At 40.6% G+C, this 21,374-nt stretch overlaps 3 protein-coding genes across 4 annotated transcripts; 1 reads left to right on the forward strand and 2 right to left on the reverse strand.

Annotated features, from left to right (window-relative positions):
- Positions 1-5,259: 5,259 nt before the first annotated feature.
- Positions 5,260-13,257, reverse strand: dhps (deoxyhypusine synthase). 2 transcript variants are annotated; one of them, XM_040154867.1, is made up of 10 exons: positions 13,095-13,257; positions 11,127-11,321; positions 10,516-10,680; positions 10,266-10,387; positions 9,620-9,716; positions 9,398-9,484; positions 8,978-9,083; positions 8,772-8,875; positions 7,710-7,835; positions 5,260-6,733 (listed from the first exon to the last, which is right to left on the reverse strand). In XM_040154867.1, exons 2-10 carry the CDS (start codon positions 11,319-11,321, stop codon positions 6,638-6,640), a joined length of 1,098 nt encoding a protein of 365 aa, XP_040010801.1. In that variant the 5' UTR covers positions 13,095-13,257; the 3' UTR covers positions 5,260-6,637. The 2 variants fall into 2 exon arrangements, with proteins under 2 accessions (XP_040010801.1, XP_040010793.1); XM_040154859.1 differs by having other exon boundaries at positions 11,127-11,326.
- A 963-nt stretch (positions 13,258-14,220) lies between these two features.
- LOC120788108 (guanine nucleotide-binding protein G(I)/G(S)/G(O) subunit gamma-12-like) lies at positions 14,221-14,703 on the forward strand. Its single transcript, XM_040123638.1, has 2 exons — positions 14,221-14,327; positions 14,578-14,703. The coding sequence occupies exons 1-2, from the start codon at positions 14,235-14,237 to the stop codon at positions 14,701-14,703; spliced, it is 219 nt and encodes a 72-aa protein (XP_039979572.1). The 5' UTR covers positions 14,221-14,234.
- A 385-nt stretch (positions 14,704-15,088) lies between these two features.
- Positions 15,089-20,063, reverse strand: fbxw9 (F-box and WD repeat domain containing 9). The gene is made up of 7 exons (XM_040124321.1): positions 19,389-20,063; positions 19,159-19,306; positions 17,423-18,452; positions 17,068-17,216; positions 16,753-16,956; positions 16,599-16,664; positions 15,089-16,470 (listed from the first exon to the last, which is right to left on the reverse strand). The coding sequence occupies exons 1-7, from the start codon at positions 19,508-19,510 to the stop codon at positions 16,396-16,398; spliced, it is 1,794 nt and encodes a 597-aa protein (XP_039980255.1). The 5' UTR covers positions 19,511-20,063; the 3' UTR covers positions 15,089-16,395.
- Between the last annotated feature and the right edge of the window lie 1,311 nt (positions 20,064-21,374).

Here is a 21,374-nt window from a genome sequence, read left to right on the forward strand (position 1 = left end):
AAAGCAGTATGTGTGTCTTGTGCTTTGTCAATCACGCCTCCAGTTACAGAATACCTTTTAGATGACAAATGTAATTTTCACCCTTTACCTCTCTCTCTCTCACTCTCCATCAACTTATCAACTTGTTTGTCTACTTCTTTTGCTGGAGGTCAGGAACAAGACTGCAAATGTGCAACAGACGTGCTGTGAATCTACTGGTTTTTATTCCAAAGAAAGATTACACCAGGAGATTTCAGCAACTTTCCCTTACTTTCTTTTTTTTTTTTTTTTTTTGGCGCATGATCTAATTTTTAGTGGTAAAATCAATTTTCTCAGCGCGTTTTAATTGTTGGGACACATTAAAAATGATATAAATCCAGAGGTGTCACTTCAAAAATAGCTTGCTTCACAGTTGTGCAACATTAACCTTTTACTTCCTATGAGCTCTGCAGTCTGACACTTTCCACACAGTTAAATAGCTGAAAGTCTTTATTAGACCTTGACTACAGAGGGGGAAAAAAAAGAAAAATCAAGAAACCTGAGAGGCAATAATCAAACATGGTATCATGGTACTGTCAATTTAAAAAAAAAATGAGGGAAGATACATACTTGTTCTCGTAATGTGCTGGCTCATAGGCAGACATCAAAAAAAGAGAATTCAAAGCTGCACATGCATAACTCTGAGGCATTTATTTTAATCCATGAAGATCGACAATTTTACTTGAAATTTATTTATACTAAGTAGGACGGGATACAAATCAAGGCAATTAACTAAAAAATAGAGAAAAGCATCTTACATTAAATTGACAGGAACTCACAAAATAGATATGTATCTCTACATTAATTTTATATTATATAATATTAAATATATACATATAATATTAATGGTCAAATAAAGAATGCAAAATGAATTCAGAATCTTGCAATGTTTTTCGATTTCATAATTTTTGCCTCATTTTGATATTATACTAAACAAATTATTTTTCATTTAGGGACTTGAAATTGAAAACATTGCATCAGAGCCCTGACTGTGAGGTGTCCATCTTGTAACCATGATTACTCAGTAGTGAACAATCAACAAATAACTAACGGATATGGAAAAGCTGCTGTTGTTCCTTCACCTCTACTGAAATTAGCTTCATCTTGTAGCTGCCTCAAAGCTACTGTTGCATTAAACAAATGTTTACACCTTGTGTGCACTGGAGTGTATTAAACCTACTGGAGTCGGGGTTGATTTTGGTTCATTTTTGCCAACTTTCTATGCATTCATTTTTCTACTTTCTTTCTGTAGCACCTTTTCACCTGTCCTTACCCCACATGCATGGTATCTATAAAGTCCACTAGAGTCTGACTTCTCATTTTCCTCAATTTAACAAAGTAGAAAGCTGCCAGGAGCCTAAAATACATGAATAATGTCACAAGCACCTATAAAAATGTACAAGTCTTCAGTGATAATTGCTGAAAAGTATTGTTTCACTAGTTTATACAAATGAATACAGCAAAAAAATGTAAGCCTATTTACATAAAGTAATTTCATCCCAACTCGTTTTCGTACCTTGTTCATTCAAAGTCTCTGCTTGCCTGTAAATCACTGGAAATATTAATGTTAAGTTTTAAAAACTTTCAAAATATGTTTGGTAACATTTTCCTGATTTATAAGCAATTAATAAGAACAACTTTAGGGTTGCCAGATTGTGAAAAATCCCTCTCCAGCATGACACTTCACTTGTCGTTCAGGCTAGTTCTTCACTTCATTAGGTAGATCTCTCCGATGGACCGAATGACCACTTATCTCCTGGGAAAGGGCTGCAGGACATCCGGACCAAAATCCATTTACAAACAACTTATTAACATACAAAACTGCAGATGTACTCTGACATAACTATTTATTAAGGTATGATATGTGTGCAAAACTTAAAATAGTACAAATGTAGAGAAAATAGTACAGTACATGTAACTGTTTTTAATTACATTTTTAGGTTAGGTAGTTCCTATTCTGTTGTTTGAATAAAAACTCTCTTATATCACTGTTTAAATCTTTTAAATCTTCTGGTAATGACATGGCTGTGTTTCTATTCAGCAATAATGCTTGGGCTTCTAGATTTTTAATGAGCCATTAGTAAAAGTTTGCCAGTCAAATGCAATTATAAATGTTAATGAATCTCGGGGGTTGTACAATCCATCAAGGGTAGCTGTAAATAAATAAGCAATTTATAAATTGACTTTGGTCCTGCAGCTATTTTCCAGAAGATAAGTGGTTCAATAGTCCTTTGGCCCCCTCCCTAATGAATTAAAAAGCTATGAAGGCAAACAAACTGTCATCCCGGAGGAGGATTTTCCTGAATCTGGCGACTGAAAAGTTGTTCTTTATACTGGCTTTTAAATGATTTATAAAGTAATTCATAAATCCATTTAAAAAATATTGTTTCATCAGAAAGCGGGACCATATTTTTTATGGTCTACAGACATAACTACTGTGCGAAAAACCCCACATCAGCACTTTCAACTGTTTTTTTTTTGCTTGTCCTTACATGACATACATATAAATAAAGTTATGTTACATAAAATATGCAAAACCTGTGCATCCTCTTTATTTCCCAGTCGCCCTGGTGAGCAGAGATAATGCAGAGTGGTTGAGCCCCGGTTACAACAGATTTGATGAAAAATAGTGACGGGACAGTGAGCAGTCATCCGGATGTTTGTCCTTGCCGGTCGGTTACCACAGCAACAGTGACACAAGGCCGCCATCGGCCTCGGCCAGCTGCGTCAGAGGAGGAGACGGCGGTTCAACTGACGACTTCCTGTTTCTGAGAAAGCAGCAGGAGGCAGAGATGAAAGCACAGCCGCCTCCCCCTTCACTTCCTATCACCGTCTCGCTCGTCTTTTGCTTCTATCTTCTTCCAGTTATCAGTCTTTAACCGCCTGCTATTCGTTTATTGCTATATTGTTTCCCCTCCTATACCTGGATGTGTATCCCTTTGTTTCAGCCTGCCCCTCCTCGCGCTGTAACTGTCCTCCTCCCGTGCACTTCCGCTCCCTCACCTGTCGGTACCTCTACGGGTTGGCCAATGGGCTTCCGAGGTGGGAGTTCCTATGGCAACGTAACAGGTAAACAGAGGTGGAGATAAGGTACTCACACATACGCACAAGGTCGTGGGATTGGCTTGGGGGAGGAGGGGGGTTATTGTTAAGTAAATCTGGCAAGTACAGATAAATAAATCAATAAATAATCGAAATTGTGCTGGTTTTTTTTCCTGCGTCAGTGCATTTATATGAATTATATGTTAACCTCTGTATTCTTGATGCACCAACGCCTACTCAGAATCACATTTTGCTAGGGGTTCAGCACAAGGGTGAGTTTCTGGCAAACGTGCTGGGGAACTACACGGAGGGATTAGTGAACAGGCCCGGTGCCTCAGGGGGCGACTACAGAGAGACACAAGATGAATACAAAACAACTACAAGTGTACAAGGACTAAAGACAATGTGTCATCTATACCTTTCAATCTTACTGTATGATGTAGGAAAGCGAAGGGGGGGTTTACACGTCTGTGCCCAGGGGCCCATTGTTTCATAATCAGTCCTTGAGCCATGACTATATCAAATATTTGCTCATACCGGTTCTGTTTTTGTTAAATGATACCACCCTGCTTAACATATTCATGTAAAGTTTTGGACAGAATTTAATGTTGTTTAAAATCCACAGACACTCAAACCCAGTAAGACCCCCTTTTCCCCCCCACACTCAGGCTTTTCAGGTTAAGTGGGACAGCTGGTCTGTTAAAGGGGGACACTGAGCATTTTAGAGCGGAGACACGAAAGAGAGACAGTAAGACATATATTATGTATAGAGCTCAGACAATCGGGCTCTACATATATTAATAATGTAATTATATAGACCTTTGACATCATGATCAGATGTGAAATACCAACCTCTGCATCACAGCCCAACAGCTTTAACATCTTGAGCCACTTTGTCAGCTGGTAAACTTGGGGCTAGTGTCCATGTCATCCCGGTGATCACTTAAGTGTCATCTTGACCAAAAATTGTATTCAAGTACAGTACTTGAGTACAGGTACTTAGACACTCAATAGTTCACTCAACAGCGAGAAGTAACTTATCAATTAAGTTTGGACACAGAATTCAGACACTCAATTATATGGCGGACAGTGCAGCTTATTGTGCAGCCCTTTGCCAATAAGGTAGAGCCGACTGCATGCAGCCTGAGAGGTAAAACTGAGGGCACATAAGTCTGGAAAGCTGCTCCTTTAGCTCACTGCTGTGAGCATTAAGTAATAACTGAAGACTTTTGAACAGTATTGAACATTTTTTAACAACATATCTCTTCTCTAATCTAGAAAAAGTCTCTACACTGACAAAGCCCCTCACCCCGCCACCACCACCACCACCACATCCCTAGTGGAAATGACACCTTTGCATACATTCAATTCCACATGAATTTACTCAGAAATTTGATATGAATATGCAAATGTGCACAAATCTATCCATGGTGCATTTCCTCTCGTCTCTTCTCCCTCTACTACTCACAGATCCACCCCACCCTGCAGCTGTGCAGCAGGTCAGCTCTCCCTCTGTCCTTCTTTCTCTCTCCCTTGCTGGCCCTTTGGTTGTCACCATAAAAAAAAAAAAAGCTGCAAATGTGGCCAGGAGGAGACATAATTGCCATTATGACTGCTGCGGCCCTACACATCACACAGTGTGCTGATTGTTCCGCAGAGGAGGAGGGGGCACACACTGTCTGTGCTGTGTCGACGCCACACAGTATTATCGTAGTGTGACTACAGCTCATGCGCGCGCGCACACACGCAAGGTCTCTATCTCCCTCTTTTCAGCCCTCTCAGTCTCTGAAATCTTTCCATTAAGCACAGGGCAAACATAAGTTTCTATAGAGTTGAAAATGCATACACCGCTGCCTTTTAAGAAAAAACTCTTTTAACTGTCAAGCCCTGAGTAAACACACACTCGCACAGTGCCACCGCCAATAGGAAATGATAGGAGGACTGAATGGAAAAGCAGTTTGGACCAAGACAGGAACGCCCAACTTGTGCGCGTGTGTGCGTGTGTGAGTGACACATGGGGCTGAGGTTTTGGGAAAGTTGACCTTATCCCATTTCCAATTCCACTTCTCCAACTCTGTTTCCATAAAAGAAAAGGTCACCATTCCGACTAAGAAAAAAAAGACAGACACTTTACAAAACTCTAGGAAAGAAGAAAGAAAAAAAAAAAAAAAAAAAAAAAAAAAATCAGGCTTCAGTGCATATACTATAGGCACTTTTGATTCAAAAACTACCCACATTTCGTTTCCAAGGAGTGCAACTATAAGCTGTGAATATATCAGTGACTGTGTAGAGGATATGGGAGCAGTGATTAGCCACAGGAAATATCCATTCCCACAATAGCAGACTCATAAATAGTGATGGGAAATGTATTTATCATTGTTACTAGATTATGTGGTTGATTCTGCTGACAGCAGAAAGGGAGACAGCGGAGAGTCCCACCTACACTGAGTGCACTCTGCCTGGGTGGGTGAAAACTGTGTCTTTGTATGAGCAAGCACTAACCACACACGCATACATTGCGATGCTCTTATGATCCCCTCAGGGGATTCTAGGGGAGGATCTGACCGGAGGCGTTCGCACCAAACCTTCATTAAGCTCCGGAGTGGCACTTGCCACTCGTGGATTGTAGTTTAGCAAGTTTGCCGCCAATCATGAGTGTAGCTCAGTGACAATAGCGACACTTGTTCCAGCTACTAGTCGTTCATCTTTTTGTTGGGACACATATTCAAAATGCAACTGAGGAGCTTTAAACTAAATATTTAATATTCTAATCATTATTTTTTATCATAGATCAGCAGTGCCCTGTAATAAAAATTTAATCATTTTTAAAATCTTGTACACAACAAAGATCACCAACACAGTCATGTGAAAAGAAGTGTCACATGATGGACCCCTTGTGCCTTCTCACACACACTTAGTGCACAAAGACTATTTATAATTTCCACTAAAACCCCTTTAAATACAGGAAGAAATGATAACTTTATGATTTATTAAGCTATACAGGCACATCTTTCCTCCTGAAACAGTGACAGCAAGATCTAGATTGTATAAAAACTGAGAAGCAATAAGGTAATATTCAAGTGACGCCACTGCATGGCTGGCCACAGCTGAACTGAAATAAATTAAAACTCGTGGCTAAAAAAAAAACACTGCCTCGTGAGTGCGCATCTATTCCCCCCCAACACACACACACACACACACACACACAGTCAGACAAACACACCACCGCTAAAACCTGATGCATTCTCGACAGTCTCTTTGGTGCATGCTATACCATGCTAAGCCCATGACAGAGGACAGAGGAAAAAAATCTGTTCTTTTTGAAACAAGTAAATATTGCTACCGAAAGCATTAGGACCCTCCATCGCTTCCCGTTCAATAAGGTTTTCAATTGCAGCATTGTATGTGTGACAACATCACAATGCTGCCTCTTACAGTTGCCAAGTCGTAACCATGTATTTTCAATGGGAAGGTTCGGAAGATCAAACTCATATGTTCAATTAGGAAAAACAAAGGGAGAACCACAGCAGCAAAGCTGGCTGTTGTTTCTAAAAGGAGCATTTAAGGACGTAACAGTTTAATCTGCTTTCTTGCCGGCGGTCAGCTTGTCGGCATGGAGAGCGAAGGTCTCAGCCACTATCAGAGGGAAGACCACGGAGGCATCTGCGTACACCTAGGGACAAACAACGAAGCGGTCTGTTACTCTCCTGTAATACTGTCATATTTTTGTTATGTTACTTGTTAACTACACTTAACTGAAACCAGTGCCTGGTTCTCATGTTTGTGTTTTGGTGCCGTGATGCCACACTGTATGCTTCTGATCCTCTTGGATCAAATGCTGTGCTGACACTGCCACCATGAGGCCAAAGTGGGTACTAAGACTCCTGGTTAACACTCAAATTTCCTTCTTCAAGTGTCAGACAAACAATTACTCAGCCTCCTAGCTTGGTCGCCAGATCTCTTGTGTTATAAAATTATTTCCAAATACATTTATCCCCATTAAAAAAAATGTATTTCACTGGAAAAGAAAGATGTCAAATTAAAGCCCTCAGATTTGGTCCAAAACAAACCTAACGTGGGGAAATTAAAATTAAAAAAAACAAAAAACAAAAAAAACAGCAGGATATTGTCTGCCAGCACTACAGAGGTTAATGCAATTTGTCATGTGGTATACATCAAGCACGTATGATATTACATAAAACATCTTATCAAATAGCCACAACAGCCGTTAAGATGTTATGTCATCGCTGTGGTTTTAGAGTATCATCATTTCTGGACCAAATCTGTTGTTTAGTGGCATTTCAAAACCATCGAACTGGCGTAATGGTGTCTCAACATCAATGCATGTTTGATAAGATAAGCATAGACTTTTCAACTAAAACATCACCAGTTAGTGTCACTGTCTCAACCAATCACCATTAAGAAAATGGGGGGAAATCCACGTCTGAAAACTGTTCAGGTGCTTTCTATAGGGGCTGTCAAAAGGCGTCTGGGAAATGTATATGAAAAGTGAAGAAGATATCTCAAAATAACTTCTAATAAAATGGTATCTGATGATATAAGTGTAAATGAGGGAACATAATGGTGACATTAGCTGACATTAGTCTTGGCCTGGTCCTGGCCAACATTGCTGGGATAAATATTCGTACCTTGACGGGTCTGGCATCTGTTCTGATCTTGCCCCAGGATACGGCCTCATCAGGTCTGGCCCCAGAGTCAGAGCCGTCAAACTCCTGACCAGTGTTGACATACACTACATAGTCAGCTCCATTCCTCTGGAAGGCGACAGAGGAGAGGCAATGTGTATTAGGTTTGTGAGGTGCTTTGCCTTGCTGGCCCCACTTTAAAAGGGGTGTTGTGCAATACGTATTTTGACAGTGGCTGTACTGTGTTACAGTCAAGTATGTAATGTCCCTCTATAAAGATCAGAGACTATGATCCACAACAATTACAGGCTTGTGTGAGTATAGAGCGGGCAATGATATTTCTCTAAACTTTATCATATTTTTGCACAATTTCATGCAAAACGTTCATGGCAAACAGTAGTAAAAGAAGTATTCAGATCCTTTACTTGAGTAAAAATAGCAATACTGCAATATAAGAATGCTCCATTACAAGTAAAATGCTGCACTAAAACTGTCACTTAAGTGCATAAGTACTATTTGCAAAAAAAAGGTACTTAAATAATCAGAAGTACTCATAATTTAGAAAAAAGGCCCAATGTGAGTGTTCTACTATTAATCATACTACTAATCATATCAATAAAGCATTAATGTTTAAGTAACATTTTACTGTTATAGTTGGAAGAGGAACTAATTTTAACCATTTTATATAGCTGCTGTTGAGGTCTTTAATCTATAACAGTGCATGTCAATTTATAAACTCCTATTTGTTGTATGTAAAATCTTCTTCTGTAAAGTTACAAGTAATTCTAACTGTCAAATAAATGTAGTGGAATACAAAGTACATTAATGGACTCTTAACTGTAGTGGAACAGAAGTATGGAGTAGCATGAAATGAAAATACTCGAGTATACTACAAGTACCTCAAATTTTTACGCAAGTACAGTGCTCGAGTAAATGTATTTAGTTACATTCCACCACTGAGGGCCAATTTAATTAACCAAGACGTAACTGCACAAATGTGTTCAAAAGGTAATGAGAAGCCATATATAAAACGTTTGAGATAAAAATCATACAGTGGGAAATTACCATAAGATTAGCATTGGCTATGTGATGTTTGACCAGCCCTCCTCCCAGGATGATCATTCCCGTTCTTTTGGCAAACACCGCCTGGCTGTTCAACTTGCGGATATCTGAAATTAAGTCCACATTCACCACATGTAGTCAACATATGACTTACTAAGATAGCTGCAGTGACCTTGTTCTGTACCAGTAATGCTGCTTTTTTTTTTTACCTTCCACTATGTCCAATACCAAACCAGGTTTCTTAAAAGAGTGGAAGTAGATCATGTCACCCAGAGAGCCATCTGTCAGAGCAGGACTGAACACAGGAATATTATTCTGAAAACAGAATATAACAGCACATTTACTGACTGATCTATAGACAAAAACACACTTTATGTACCACACGGAGTTAGTAAGGGAAGGTAGCAGGATGAAGTGTGTAACAAAGCAGAATGAAATCAAGTTCAATCAACAGTTTCATACTAGTTTCCTAGTTCACTGATTTCACTAGTGCTACTGATCCCACCAACCACTCACCAAAGACACCGGAACCACAGCTAATTCATAAACAAAATAAACTGACTTTAGACCTGATCCTGACAACTGTTCCCTTATGATACAATACATTACCAATACAAAGCAGGACTCACCTTGTATGCCCAGTAGTAGACGGAGTCAGTATTATTGATCTCCTTGCCAAGCCGATGGATCATCTTGGAGGGAGTCCAACGGGTGCCCTGGTAAAATACAGATCACATGCGGTGGACAATAATATGAGAGCCAAATCTTTTTGAGGTAAACGTGTTTTTATCTAAAGACATCAGGCGAACTACTACTACTACTCACAGTTATGGAGAGAGAGAGAGACCCACCTCTGTGTTCTGCTCCAGCAACATCTGGTCCAGGATGGGCATCAGCCAGTCTTCAAACTTACAGTAGTTATCGTTGGGCACCAAGAGGTTCCCTATTCTACATGTAGTGAGCACAGAGAGATGAAAAGGAACAGAGGACGTAAATAAACAAGTTAGGTTCTGATGCGTAAGCTGGGTCAAACCCCTGCACCTTGTCCTTTGTCATTTTGACAAAGGAGTAGACAACGCTTCTGCTAATGATATTGTTATGGCGACACCCAGTAAAATAACAAAGGGACGGGTAGCGCAAGCACACTTGTATATTGCCGTCTGGCCAAAGACTGGTGTTAACAGCACTGCAACTGATGCTCTCGTGTTTAAAACAATAGTTTGACATTTTGGGAAAATAGCTTATTTGGTTTCTTGTGAAAAGTTCGATGTGAAGATTGACACCTCTGTTATGTCTGTACAGTAAATATGAAGCTACAGCCAGCAGCCGGGTTAGCTTAGCTTAGCATAAAGACTGGAAATAGGGCTTAACAGCTAGACTGGATCTCTCTAAAGGAAACAAAATCTAACAACCAAAACCGCTAAAGCTCACTGATTTGCCATTTTACGGGAGGTTATGTGCCCTGCTATTTCTATTATATATTGTTATTACACCGACCTATTAATCCCTCTCAGGCGGAGCTCCTTGCCAGGCAGGCTGAAGTCTCCCAAGTAGGTGTGAGCTAGACACTTGATCAAATCCTCCTCGATGCCTCCAGCTGTGGTAACAATCACATCAACCTAACAAAGAGTAACAAAAGAGATTCTCTTAAACTAACACAGTCCCCCTGTTAAAATCGATTTAGATGGTACCTGGGAAGTAACTATGACCAGACCTGGATAATTATAACAAGTGTGTGAATTTGTACCATTTTGTGCTCTGCCAGGTAGCGGATGCTCTCTCTGACTCCAGAGCTGATGAGGTTGGAGGTGTAACCCAGGAAGATGGTGCAGCCTGGCTTGTGGGCGGATTCACCCGACTCTTTACACTCATTTCCTTCATTCGCCTCCACTGGCTCAAGACGCTTCTCTATCTGTGGGTGTTGAGTCATTAGACAACAACGGTCAACATTGCAAATGTACACTGACAGACTGATCACAGGTTATTGAATCTGTATAATATAAAGGGACAGTTCACCCATAAAAAAAAAAAAAAAAAAAAAAAAAAAACTTACTTACATCTGTTGGTGTATGGCCATGCAGATAGATTTTATTTTATGGTCCCGGGTTCTAACATATCCAGAGTGACAGGGACATTATTTCAGGAAAGACAACCTGGCGTTGAATTTTTTGAAATTGTAATCTTTTCATTTCTCTGAGTGTCACCAATAAAATCCCATTCACCTCCATTGTTTTGGGATGGAGGAAAAAAATCTCAAAGGCAAATATCTCACAACCTGAGCAAATAAAACCAAAACTATCTGCATCGCTACTTAGGGTAAATAAAGCCACACTCATTCCTAACAGCCGTTCCTCTCACCATGTGGTTGATCTCCTGGATGGCTAAGCTCAAGCTGCTGGCCTGAAAGCCCGTGGTGAGGTAGGACTTCAGCACTGCCTGGAGGTCGACTCCCTGATTGAAGTCGTAGCCTCTGATCTTCGGCGTGTCGTCTGGGAGCTCGCAACTGGTCTTGAGGACGGCCTCCATGGCAACAGAAGGGGCATGGTCTGCCATCTATTCTGCAAAAACAAAGCAAACTTGCTGGTGGATTGGTCAGCATCAGACGGATGCCTAGTAGAGGCCGTGATAAAGAGACAAAGGATGTAATCTCTTCAGTCTGTGGTGGCAGGTAGCAGCTCTGCTCTTACTGATGTGTGCAGCACATGACTGAGCTACTGACCAACATGCATCTGATGTATGAACAGCTAAAAAAAAGTAGATCTGACCTAGCAATAGTAGCCTTAGCCTATGAACCCAATATCACTGAAAGCTTTCACAAAACATCCTGAGGGGAAGGAAAGGCTCTCCAGAAGGCCTCTGGGCGGGGAGCTTTAGCCAATGCATCCTCAAAGCAGAATAATTCCAACCCTATGCTTAACTGTTGGCAAGGTTTTCTTTTCATCAAATGCCGCTCCTTCTTTCGCCAAACACCTTTTGGTGATTGTGTCCAAAGAGCTTATTTTTAACTTCATCTGTCCGAAGCACTCGCTTCCCGAAACGACTCTGGCTTATCCAGATGTTGCTTTTTGCAGACCTTCATAAGTGACTTTTGTGATGAGGTAGCAGTAAGGTTTCCCTCTGATGACTCCTCCATGTAGTCCTAGGAACGGTGCACAGCCACTCCTGTGTCAGCTAAACCTTTCCGCAGCTCCTTCGCGGTCTTATGGGAGGTTTTGCTTTGCCTCTCTGCCCAGCAGACATGAGGTTTATCTGAAAGTTTTCGTGGTCTTCCAGATCTTGTCCTGACTTTCACAGTTCCCCTTAACTGCCATTTCTTAATGACACATCTGTTATCATTTTATAGCCTCCCCTGCTTTGTAGGCATCAGTTAGCTTCATTTTACATCCTCAGTCAATTGCTCAGTCATGCTTGTTGAGTGTTACCACAAGGTTTGAGGTGTCAAGAGTATTTATCATCAGCCGACAGTTCCCAATGACAGCTCTTCACCCTCCTCACAAGTCCTGATGAGTCAATAAAGGCCTTGCAAGTTAATGAAATCCTGAGTGCCTTAGAAGTAGCAGGTTGCCCCAACTTTTAAACATGTCACAAGTAATGTTTTTTTCTATGTTTTAAGTTAATGAAAATGTGAGTTCATTTAAATCTGAAGAAAGGCTCATCTCGTTGCTGCAGAGGTTGTTTTTCCATCTTTTTGCCTCAAAAAGCCACAATATATGTTGTTTTTAAACTTTTGCATACAACTGCATGTTATACGCTGCTCTTAGAGAGTCGAGATGTGATCAATTGGCCTCCACACACAATAAACCGGCTTGCCTCATTTATGGTGGAATGAAAATATGGTTAACACAAGGTCAAGTACGTGAAAGCTCGAGTATTTTGCTTCATGCAGTGGATGATTTTATTTATCTATATTCATCTGGCAGGTTTATTAGACTTTATTCGTATTTATTACGGAGTCTTGTATTTACACTGACTATCAGGTAAAAAATTTAGATGTAAACTATGAAAGCCCCAACTTCGATTTTCGTCGGGAGAGCCACTATTTGCCTACCACCGTCGTATGGTATGCAAGTGCGACTTTTTGTGTTTTGGCTTAGGGTTTTGACAGCGAGCTCGTTATCTGCCTGTTTTTTTGGGATAAACTGGGTGAAATGTCGTTCACTGGACTGGGAATAACTATACGCATATCGTGTTTAATAAGAAGTGCCGGATATCTTCAGTCAAAACACGCAGAGTCCATGTGGGAGACGAGCTAACTGTGAGCTGGTCCTGTCCTATCCACTGGCCTTAATCTTGAGTCAACATTTGAAGACCGACATCAAAACTTACCTATTCTCGAAGAGACGTTACGTGATAAAGGTGGTTAATTAGCAAATGGCTGTCACCAGACACGATAAAGACGGTTACTGAAGATTTGTATTCATGTAAACATCGCATGAATCGCTTGCGGCAAGTTAGCTCCTCATACGGAAAGTACGAAGGGACAAAATTGACCAAACTGCCTTTCTGCTGCAAATCGCATTGTTACACATTTAATTAAAAATAAAACTAGTCTGAATAAAATCATTTCTGTGTGGAGTTCATGTTCAGTTTTTCGTTTACATTTTGAGGAGGGAGGTAAACAGAATATTGAAAACTCTAAACACATTATATTATTATTATTTCGATATGTTTTATTCACCTAATTCAGTTATTTTTAACCATGAGAACATTCAAATAAGTGTTTGTTAATCAGGGGTCAAAACCACAATCGATTCCCTAAATTTTTAAGTGTATGTAAACTTGCATAGTATTAATTAAATCAACCAAACTGTGCTTACTATATATATCTAATATAAAATGACTCGTTGTGAAGAATGGTTTCTCCCACTTTAGTCAGAAATAGTCAACTACCTACTGTCCTGCAGTCCTTGATTAAGTGATCCAGCTGTTCCCCTTTAATGAACAAAATCTTGCATTCTCACCACAGTGTGAATGCAGTCCCCCGTCTGTACTGATGTAATAAAAATATATTCCCTAACTCATTTTCAACACCCTGTACTAGTGCCCACTGAAAACACATTCAACCAAATTAATAAAGGCCTCAAATGTCTGGCCTCTCTATTATTGCACACAGACAATCCTTTTTCAGACAGCATACCTTAAGCACAGCATCATGTCTTAGCCACTAATCTTTTCATCAGGAGTGGCTGTGAAGGGATCTGTGATGTTTGTGACATTTCCAACACTGTGTTGTATGACCTTTTATATCAGAGAGCCTTTGAACTGCCCCCAGCATGGAATAAAACGGGGGTACAGGTCAAAAAGGAAAGTCAGGACCTTGTCTGACCAGACACCCCTGCACAACCTGAGCTGACTCTTTGGATCAGGTAAAATACTGCCCTAAATCCATTTCCTGCTGCTGTTTTCGGTGTTGAGGAAGGATACTGAGCCCAGATAGAAGGACTTTTTGCTGAGTATTTATAGGCAATGTCAGGAAAGATGTGTTACAACAACAGCGTTGTTCAGACACAAAAACTTGTGGATCAACTGCGGGTGGAGGCAAGCATGGAGAGAATCAAGGTATGTAAGAATCTGAATAATCTGAAAACTACGTGCATGATAACTGCACATCATCATTACATTTGACTGATCCTTTTTTGTCGTCTGAGTCGTTCCATAGTTCAGAATGTATGAAGTGTACTAACATACTCGATGTATCTTTTATTAACATCCAATGTCCACTGAGTTTTGCTTTTTTTTTTTTTTTTTCTTTTTAAGTAAGTGTTTAAAATCCTGTCAAATGCCATCCTGCCCACCTTTGTCCCAGCAGATCTCCCTGACGGCAGCAGACCTGGTCCAGTACTGTCGGGACCACAGGCGCAGTGACCCTCTGCTCACCGGCATCGCTGCCTCGTCCAATCCTTTCAAAGATAAGAAGACCTGTGTCCTGCTTTGACAGTCCTGAGTACTGATGACCAACACATAACAGACTGCCATACGGACAAATCATGTCTGAGAATGCAACCACAGATTTGCTACTGTCAAAATGTGTACAAGATATATTCACTACGGCAACTAATCTGTTGGTCGTCCTGCCACCACTGAGATAACAGACACCATTGCAGATTTTTTTTAATAAATAAAAGTTTAAGGGAAAGATAGATTGAGATGCAAAGTAGATGCTTTAAGGCTTAAAGCATCTCCTTTGAGGCTAAACACCACATATAATGCAGCTCATACATCTGACACTGTCTGTATTAAAAGAAAGCACTAGGCATAGGTGAGAAGGAAATGTGAAAAGTAGGAATAAAGATTTTACATTGGTAAGTAGTTTCCATTTTTTCACTTAATAGCTTTAATTAATTTTACTCCTTTATATAACAGTATAATTCATTTATGTGTCCCAACAGTAAGGAATTACCTGGGTAACTGGGAGCTTCTCAGACCAAGTAATGTCAAATAAAGCTTTTCCATCAGGATAGTGAACAAATCCAGCCAAAAATTCAGACCCTAGATTTTCAGGCCATTTAATGACATCTTCTTTCAGTGTGGTCTAACATATGCATCTGTCAAGTTTTGTGCAAATAATTTATAGTTACATTTATCCAAACAATTAAATAGGTATATATTGTTAAAACAAACACACAGACACACACACAGACACACACACACACACACACACACACACACACACACACACACACACACACACACACACACACACACACACACACACACACACACACACACACACACAAGGCATTTGCAGGCATACCCACAAAAAAGATAATATCGATTAGCATTGCTGACTGCGTTCAAATAAATAGCTTTACAAATACAATCAATGTGTCACAGGATACAAGTATTTCACTTTACATGAAGAGTAACTGATGCTTTTTGTACAATGTCAGTTCCTATAGTGGATTCAGTCAATTTGTGAGCATGTAAATACTATAAACCCTTTAAATGTCTGCATTTTCCAAGCTGTTTGAACAAACAAACAATTAAAATAGGAGAAACAGACTTCTTTAAACCTATTGTCTTTGAAAGCTTTGAGTACTGACACAAAATGGCCATTGAGTACATGGGAAAGATATTAGTAATAAACATGATTCCTCTGTTCACATATGTGTTTTTTGTTGGTAGAGAAATCTGTCAATGGAATCAGAATATTAAAAAAATAATAATAATAATTAATTAAAAGTTGAGGTTTTTTGGTGACCTGAACCTTCCCAACCCCTTATTAGGAAATGGAAATAAAAATGAGCAATACAACTAAACTAAACAAGTGGTAGCACTATTTCCAAAAACATTAGTTTTACACTTTTGTACATCTATATTTGGCAGTGCAGCAAAATAAAATAATATGTTTGGCTGTATGTACCACAACTGTCTCATTTCCAGTCTTACCTTTTCATATTCATTTATTAAGTTACTGCTAACATCTCTCTTGATATATCCAGCCAGCCTGCAAGGCATGAGAGCTGTTTCTTTTTTATCCTTTTATTAAAGTTATGTACTTCTTGTTGTTTACTCCAAGTATTCAATAATACCAAAACAATGAAATACCGGTACGATGTTGATAGGCTTCAGATCTTGTCCGATCCTGCTTTCAAGTCTTGCCACCCAGTTTGCAGGTGTTGCTCTTTCATTTTCTGGGCCTCCAGACTTCAACACACACATCCCCTGAGGCGACAGCAAGGACTCCAGCGTCCACACTGAGCTGAAAATCGTAGGCAGACACAGGAGGGGTATGGGTGAATGAGTAAAGACACAGAGAGAAGAAAAAAAAAAAAAAAAACACATTTCAGAAATTATAATTATCTATAAGATGTGTTAGAAAGCACTAACCCCATTGACTCCAGCTTGATGATGCAGTGTGCATAATGTCCTTGGAGGCGCACAAGGGATGTGTACCTTAATACAGACAAGAAATTACAATAGCAGTATTTAGTGGCAGAGTTAGCTAAATAGGTGAAGTAACAAGGCATTTGCCTCTTCCTACCTTGACAGTACGATCAGATGAACAGGTGTAGAGGCTTCCAGGGGACCTGTGGATTCCAGTGACCAGAGCTGTGTGTCCCACGTCAAACGGGCACAGGGTTTTTAAAGTCCCCGCCTGCATGGAAAAGGAGTGGAGCATCCCGCTGTTGTCTCCTGCCCAAACCTCACTTCCACTGTAGCTCATGGACAGCAGGTAAGAGCTCAGCTGGAAATGGACAGGTTAGTTGGAGTTAGTCTTGGTACACAGGTGTATCTGAGCATATATACACACAAACACTAACTTAAACTGCATGTGTGTCTGTGTGTTTGCAACTACCTGAAGTTTCTTCAAGCCTTTGCCTGCCCTGCGGTCATAGACAGCCACAGTGCAGTCTTTACTCCCAGAGATGATGTACTTGTCATCTGCAGCTAGGCACATTACAGCATTACCGTGGAGACGGATGCTTTTCACCAGGGGTTCAGCAGCTATAGATAATATTATGACATGATCAAACACAGAAACCAAGTGATTTGTCTTTATCATTTCTTTGCCAGCTAATTGCTAAGACCAAAAACAAATGTCGATTTAAGTCTTATGTCTGTCATCACATTTATAAAACTAATGAGCTTTATTTGCACTTTATGCACACTCACTTAAAACTAATAGCAAGTTACATGTTAAACCCCTTCACCTCTGGTGTCATACATGCTGATCCGCTTGTCAAATGTACCAGCCAGCAACACATCCGTCTGGCAGGACAAGCAGAGGACAGCAGCCCCAGCCCGGATCAGGCCTCTCACTGCACCACCTGCCTGTAGGTCCCACAGCCTCACTGTGCTGTCGAAGCCCCCCGAGGCTAGCAGAGATCCGTGAGATGCCAGGCACCAGACCCAGCCCCGATGGGTGCTGAAGTCACCCTGCCCTCCCAGTGTGTGCAGCAGCGTGCCACTTGGGCCTGCTTGCAGATCCCACAGCTTAACATTCCAGTCTCTGGAACCCGTGGCACAAACTGTCCCCTCTCCCCCCACGAGGAGGACTGAGTTGACCTGGCCAATGTGGCCTGAAGGCAAGGTGATGCACTCCAGCGCTGGGGGTGGGCTAGGACTTCTGGGGGATTGATGCTGCTCCATTTCTACCTGTCTTCCATTTACCAGATTCCTGGGGTCTGCCAAGTCCTCTTGGTGATTAAGAGCACCCTCTTGCCCATCATTAGCATCAAACACCATCCTGTGGTCCCTTTCTTCTTCCATTAGTGCTGCTGCATCATCCTCTCCTATCATCAACTCCTCTCTCAATCTTACCCGTTGGTCCTCACCTTCGATGGGCTGCATTTCCCCATCCTCACCTTCTCTTGCCACCTCCATCCCTTCATCAGCACCATACGCAGCCTCCTGTGCAGCAACTCCCACCCCTTCTACCTCAGCCTCTCTACCATCTTCCTGTCCCTCTGCACCTGGTTCCCTATCCTGCCCTGCCCTTTGCTGTTGTTGCTGTTGCCTTACTTGATCCCTTCCCTCCTCATCCTCTTGGGTCTGTTTGGCCAAAAGGTGCGCTTGGCCTGTCCAGCAGGTTATCAGCTGCTCCATCTCTAGGCAAGCTGTAGGCCAGTCAAAGTCCTCTCTTGGCCCTACTGGAAAGCCAGTTCGGGGTCCTATTAGTCTGCGGGCTCGAAGCTGCCAAGAGGTGCTGTCCTTACCCACATTACCCAATGCATGACATACCTGAAAAGAGGAGAAACAGGGATTCAACATCATCGACAAGACCTATCTGCAACTCTTAAAGGCTCCCTGTCGAGTTTCTGACCTCTGGTAGCACGATGGAGCAGTTTTGTACGAGTTGGTCCCCGTTTGTTTATCTGACGCACGCTCACAAGGATGCACATGTACGAGGCTGACATGATACACAATCCTGCCAATGGTTTCACACTATTTCAATTATCTACAGGTGGTGGTGATGCGCCAAGAACAAAGGCAGAGAGGAAGAAAATTGCTTGCTAGTAAACATGAATGTAAACAATGCATGATTTAAAACACTTACAAAATCATCTTTGCAAATTTTTTATGAGGAAGGAAATATTTGTTCGACCTCAAAGATACACATAATGAGTTTTGATAAGAAACACAGAGTGCAAACAAGCAGCTTTAAATTAAGAATGTTGATTCTGGAAATCTATACTTACTTATTATGTTTTTGTCATGCAAAAATACAACAAGTATTTAACACATATGACAAACTTGATTTAGGATCAATAACACTTTATTTTTCCTAGTCAAATTTAGGACAATACAATGAAAGAGGGAAAGATGTCAAATAGTGATTTAGTCTTCTGGTGTTTGAGGAAACACAAATAAGCGAGAAAATTAGATGACAGGACATCTTTAAAGGAATTTTATGGAAGTGATGTTCAAATAAATCTTTAAATCATACCTTTGGCAGCACAGTGATGACACACTGAGCAGGTAGGTGCGAGGCAATGTGAGTTACCATCTCCCATGGTAATGACAACAGGCCACTTGTCTCAGCTGAAGGTGAGGGGCTAACGTCTGCTGAGGATGGGTGACCAGCAGGCAAAAGACTGGAAGGGATATGAAGACCAGCGTGATTTGCTTATTATTCTCGTGAACAGCCAGGTAACTGAGCGGGAATTAAAGTCTTACCCCTGCAGGTCAGGCCTGGAAGCTTCACTACTCAGAGGTTTCCCAGGGTCAGGGCATAGTCCACCCTGGTCACCGTATGCCCCTGCCTCCGGTTCATACTGATTAACCCTGACCTCAGACATCACCCTTTCTCCTCTCAGCACAAAACCGCTAACTCATGCAGTGGAAGCCAACATTACTTTAAACTACCCCTTATTTAGTATTGTTGGATGTATGTGTTTTAATACATCCAACAATACTGTGACAATGAAACTTGTAATAAATGTTAACTTAGCGTCAGCTACACTGGTAACAATTCAGAGATACACTGCTCGAAGAAAGCTTTAAGTACTTGCCATGAATACAGTTCTTTTCTTAAAGGTTTCACCGTCTGTTTTTTTTTTTTTTTTTTTTTTTAAACCGTGACTACAGCTGGACTACAGCAGGTTAACGTTAGCTTGCTTCAAGTACTGCCACACAAAATGTTACTAACAATAAACCCAGCCTTTGACAAAGCTGCCTGCTGGTCAAAAGTCGTCGCCCGAGTCCGTGTAACAAAAATGGAGACCACTGTCACAATGTAAACCAAATTAGGACAGAAATGTCATGTAATGCGTGAACATTAACTACCATTTATCAGCAGTTATCAAGGCGAACTACAGAAAAATTCAAAACATCACTTCCGCTGTATAAAGATGTCGTCATCAAACTGCGTCACAGGACGGCAACAATGGCAACCTGTTTTTTCATCTCTCGTTCAGATTTTTCTTGTAAAAAAAAACAAAACTTTTTCTTAAGGATGTCAGAATATATTTTAAATGTAAAGATTCCCCAAAAAATATTTGACTGTATATAGTATAATTATAATTGGATTTTTAAAATTTGACTTATAAATGCCAAGTACCAAGTTTTTTCTAAAAGTATACCTATGTCTTTTTTCCTTCAAGATTTTATATATTTGATAAACTCACAAAAAAGACGAAAAAAAAGAGTATGGACCATTAGTGTCCATTTGTCCAATTGACTCAGCACTTATCTCATCACTGTTAGTAACTATTTATCACAGTTATTTCAATTTTGTATCTCATGATTAGAGTTAGCATGGTATACAACATGGATCCATTCTTGGAAAAATTCTGTTCTCACTGTACATTTTACCAAAAAAAGACTATTTGTCCATCGAGCATTTATTTTCACTGATATGTGACAACAAACAATAGACTTTTCTCACAGCCAACGTTTTGACCTATCAAACTATAGATAATAACATTAATGACTGCTGCATGACATTTCAGGTTGACTGTTGTAGGACCCTGATATTGTGCATGTTGCCTCACCGGTACTGGACTCAAGGAGGTCTCGATTCTTTCCCTTTTCTTGCCAGTGGCCTTCTTATCAGCATGAAAAGCAAAGGTTTCTGCCACTAATCTGCACACACCTGGAGAGACAGAATAACATGCTGTGCATTAAACCACAGAAAACAAAACCTCAATGGCAATCAGTCCCCGTCTTTGTTTGCCTGTTTGTATTGCTAGAAATGAGGATAAATCATGTATAAACAAGGTCTGGTACACAAACTCTGTTTTGCCACACATGGTGCTTGTGGTTTTTTCAAAAATAGAAATGTAATACGCTCTTGCATTTATGTCTCTAGAACTAGTGAATGGAACATATTGATATTAGTATCTAACATACTGCACTTTTTCCTTTCCATCCTGGTGATAAAGTTTGTTTAACAGCAAAGGACCTCCTGTTCCTTCCATCCATTTGGTCTTTAATCGAGCTGGCCAGGTTTCCTATCACCTACTTTCACACATACTGATGGCACAGCCATCCGGGCTATTTGGGGTTGAGTATCTTTCCCAAGGACACTTTGACATGCGGACTAGAGGAGCCAGGGATCAAACCACTAACCTTCCAGTTAGTGGAAAATAAACTCACTGAGTTTATTTAATTAAGATATGTTTCATGAAATCATTCTCTTAATGCCCGAACCCATTCAGACAC

This window comes from Xiphias gladius, chromosome 3, assembly GCF_016859285.1.
Source record: "Xiphias gladius isolate SHS-SW01 ecotype Sanya breed wild chromosome 3, ASM1685928v1, whole genome shotgun sequence".
Taxonomy (NCBI): domain Eukaryota; kingdom Metazoa; phylum Chordata; class Actinopteri; order Istiophoriformes; family Xiphiidae; genus Xiphias; species Xiphias gladius.

Excerpts from the sequence above, each read along its gene's own strand:
- dhps (XM_040154867.1), bottom strand. The coding sequence starts at position 11,321 with ATGGCAGACCATGCCCCTTCTGTTGCCATGGAGGCCGTCCTCAAGACC. Across the intron at positions 9,717-10,265 it reads CGCCTGAGAGGGATTAATAG|AATAGGGAACCTCTTGGTGC; the intron begins GTCGGTGTAATA and ends CACTACATGTAG. Across the intron at positions 7,836-8,771 it reads TAGCCAATGCTAATCTTATG|AGGAATGGAGCTGACTATGT; the intron begins GTAATTTCCCAC and ends GTCGCCTTCCAG.
- LOC120788108 (XM_040123638.1), top strand. The coding sequence starts at position 14,235 with ATGTCAGGAAAGATGTGTTACAACAACAGCGTTGTTCAGACACAAAAA. Across the intron at positions 14,328-14,577 it reads CAAGCATGGAGAGAATCAAG|ATCTCCCTGACGGCAGCAGA; the intron begins GTATGTAAGAAT and ends TTGTCCCAGCAG.
- fbxw9 (XM_040124321.1), bottom strand. The coding sequence starts at position 19,510 with ATGTCTGAGGTCAGGGTTAATCAGTATGAACCGGAGGCAGGGGCATAC. Across the intron at positions 17,217-17,422 it reads CAGCATGTATGACACCAGAG|CTGCTGAACCCCTGGTGAAA; the intron begins GTGAAGGGGTTT and ends TATTATCTATAG. Across the intron at positions 16,957-17,067 it reads AAGGCTTGAAGAAACTTCAG|CTGAGCTCTTACCTGCTGTC; the intron begins GTAGTTGCAAAC and ends GTCCATTTCCAG.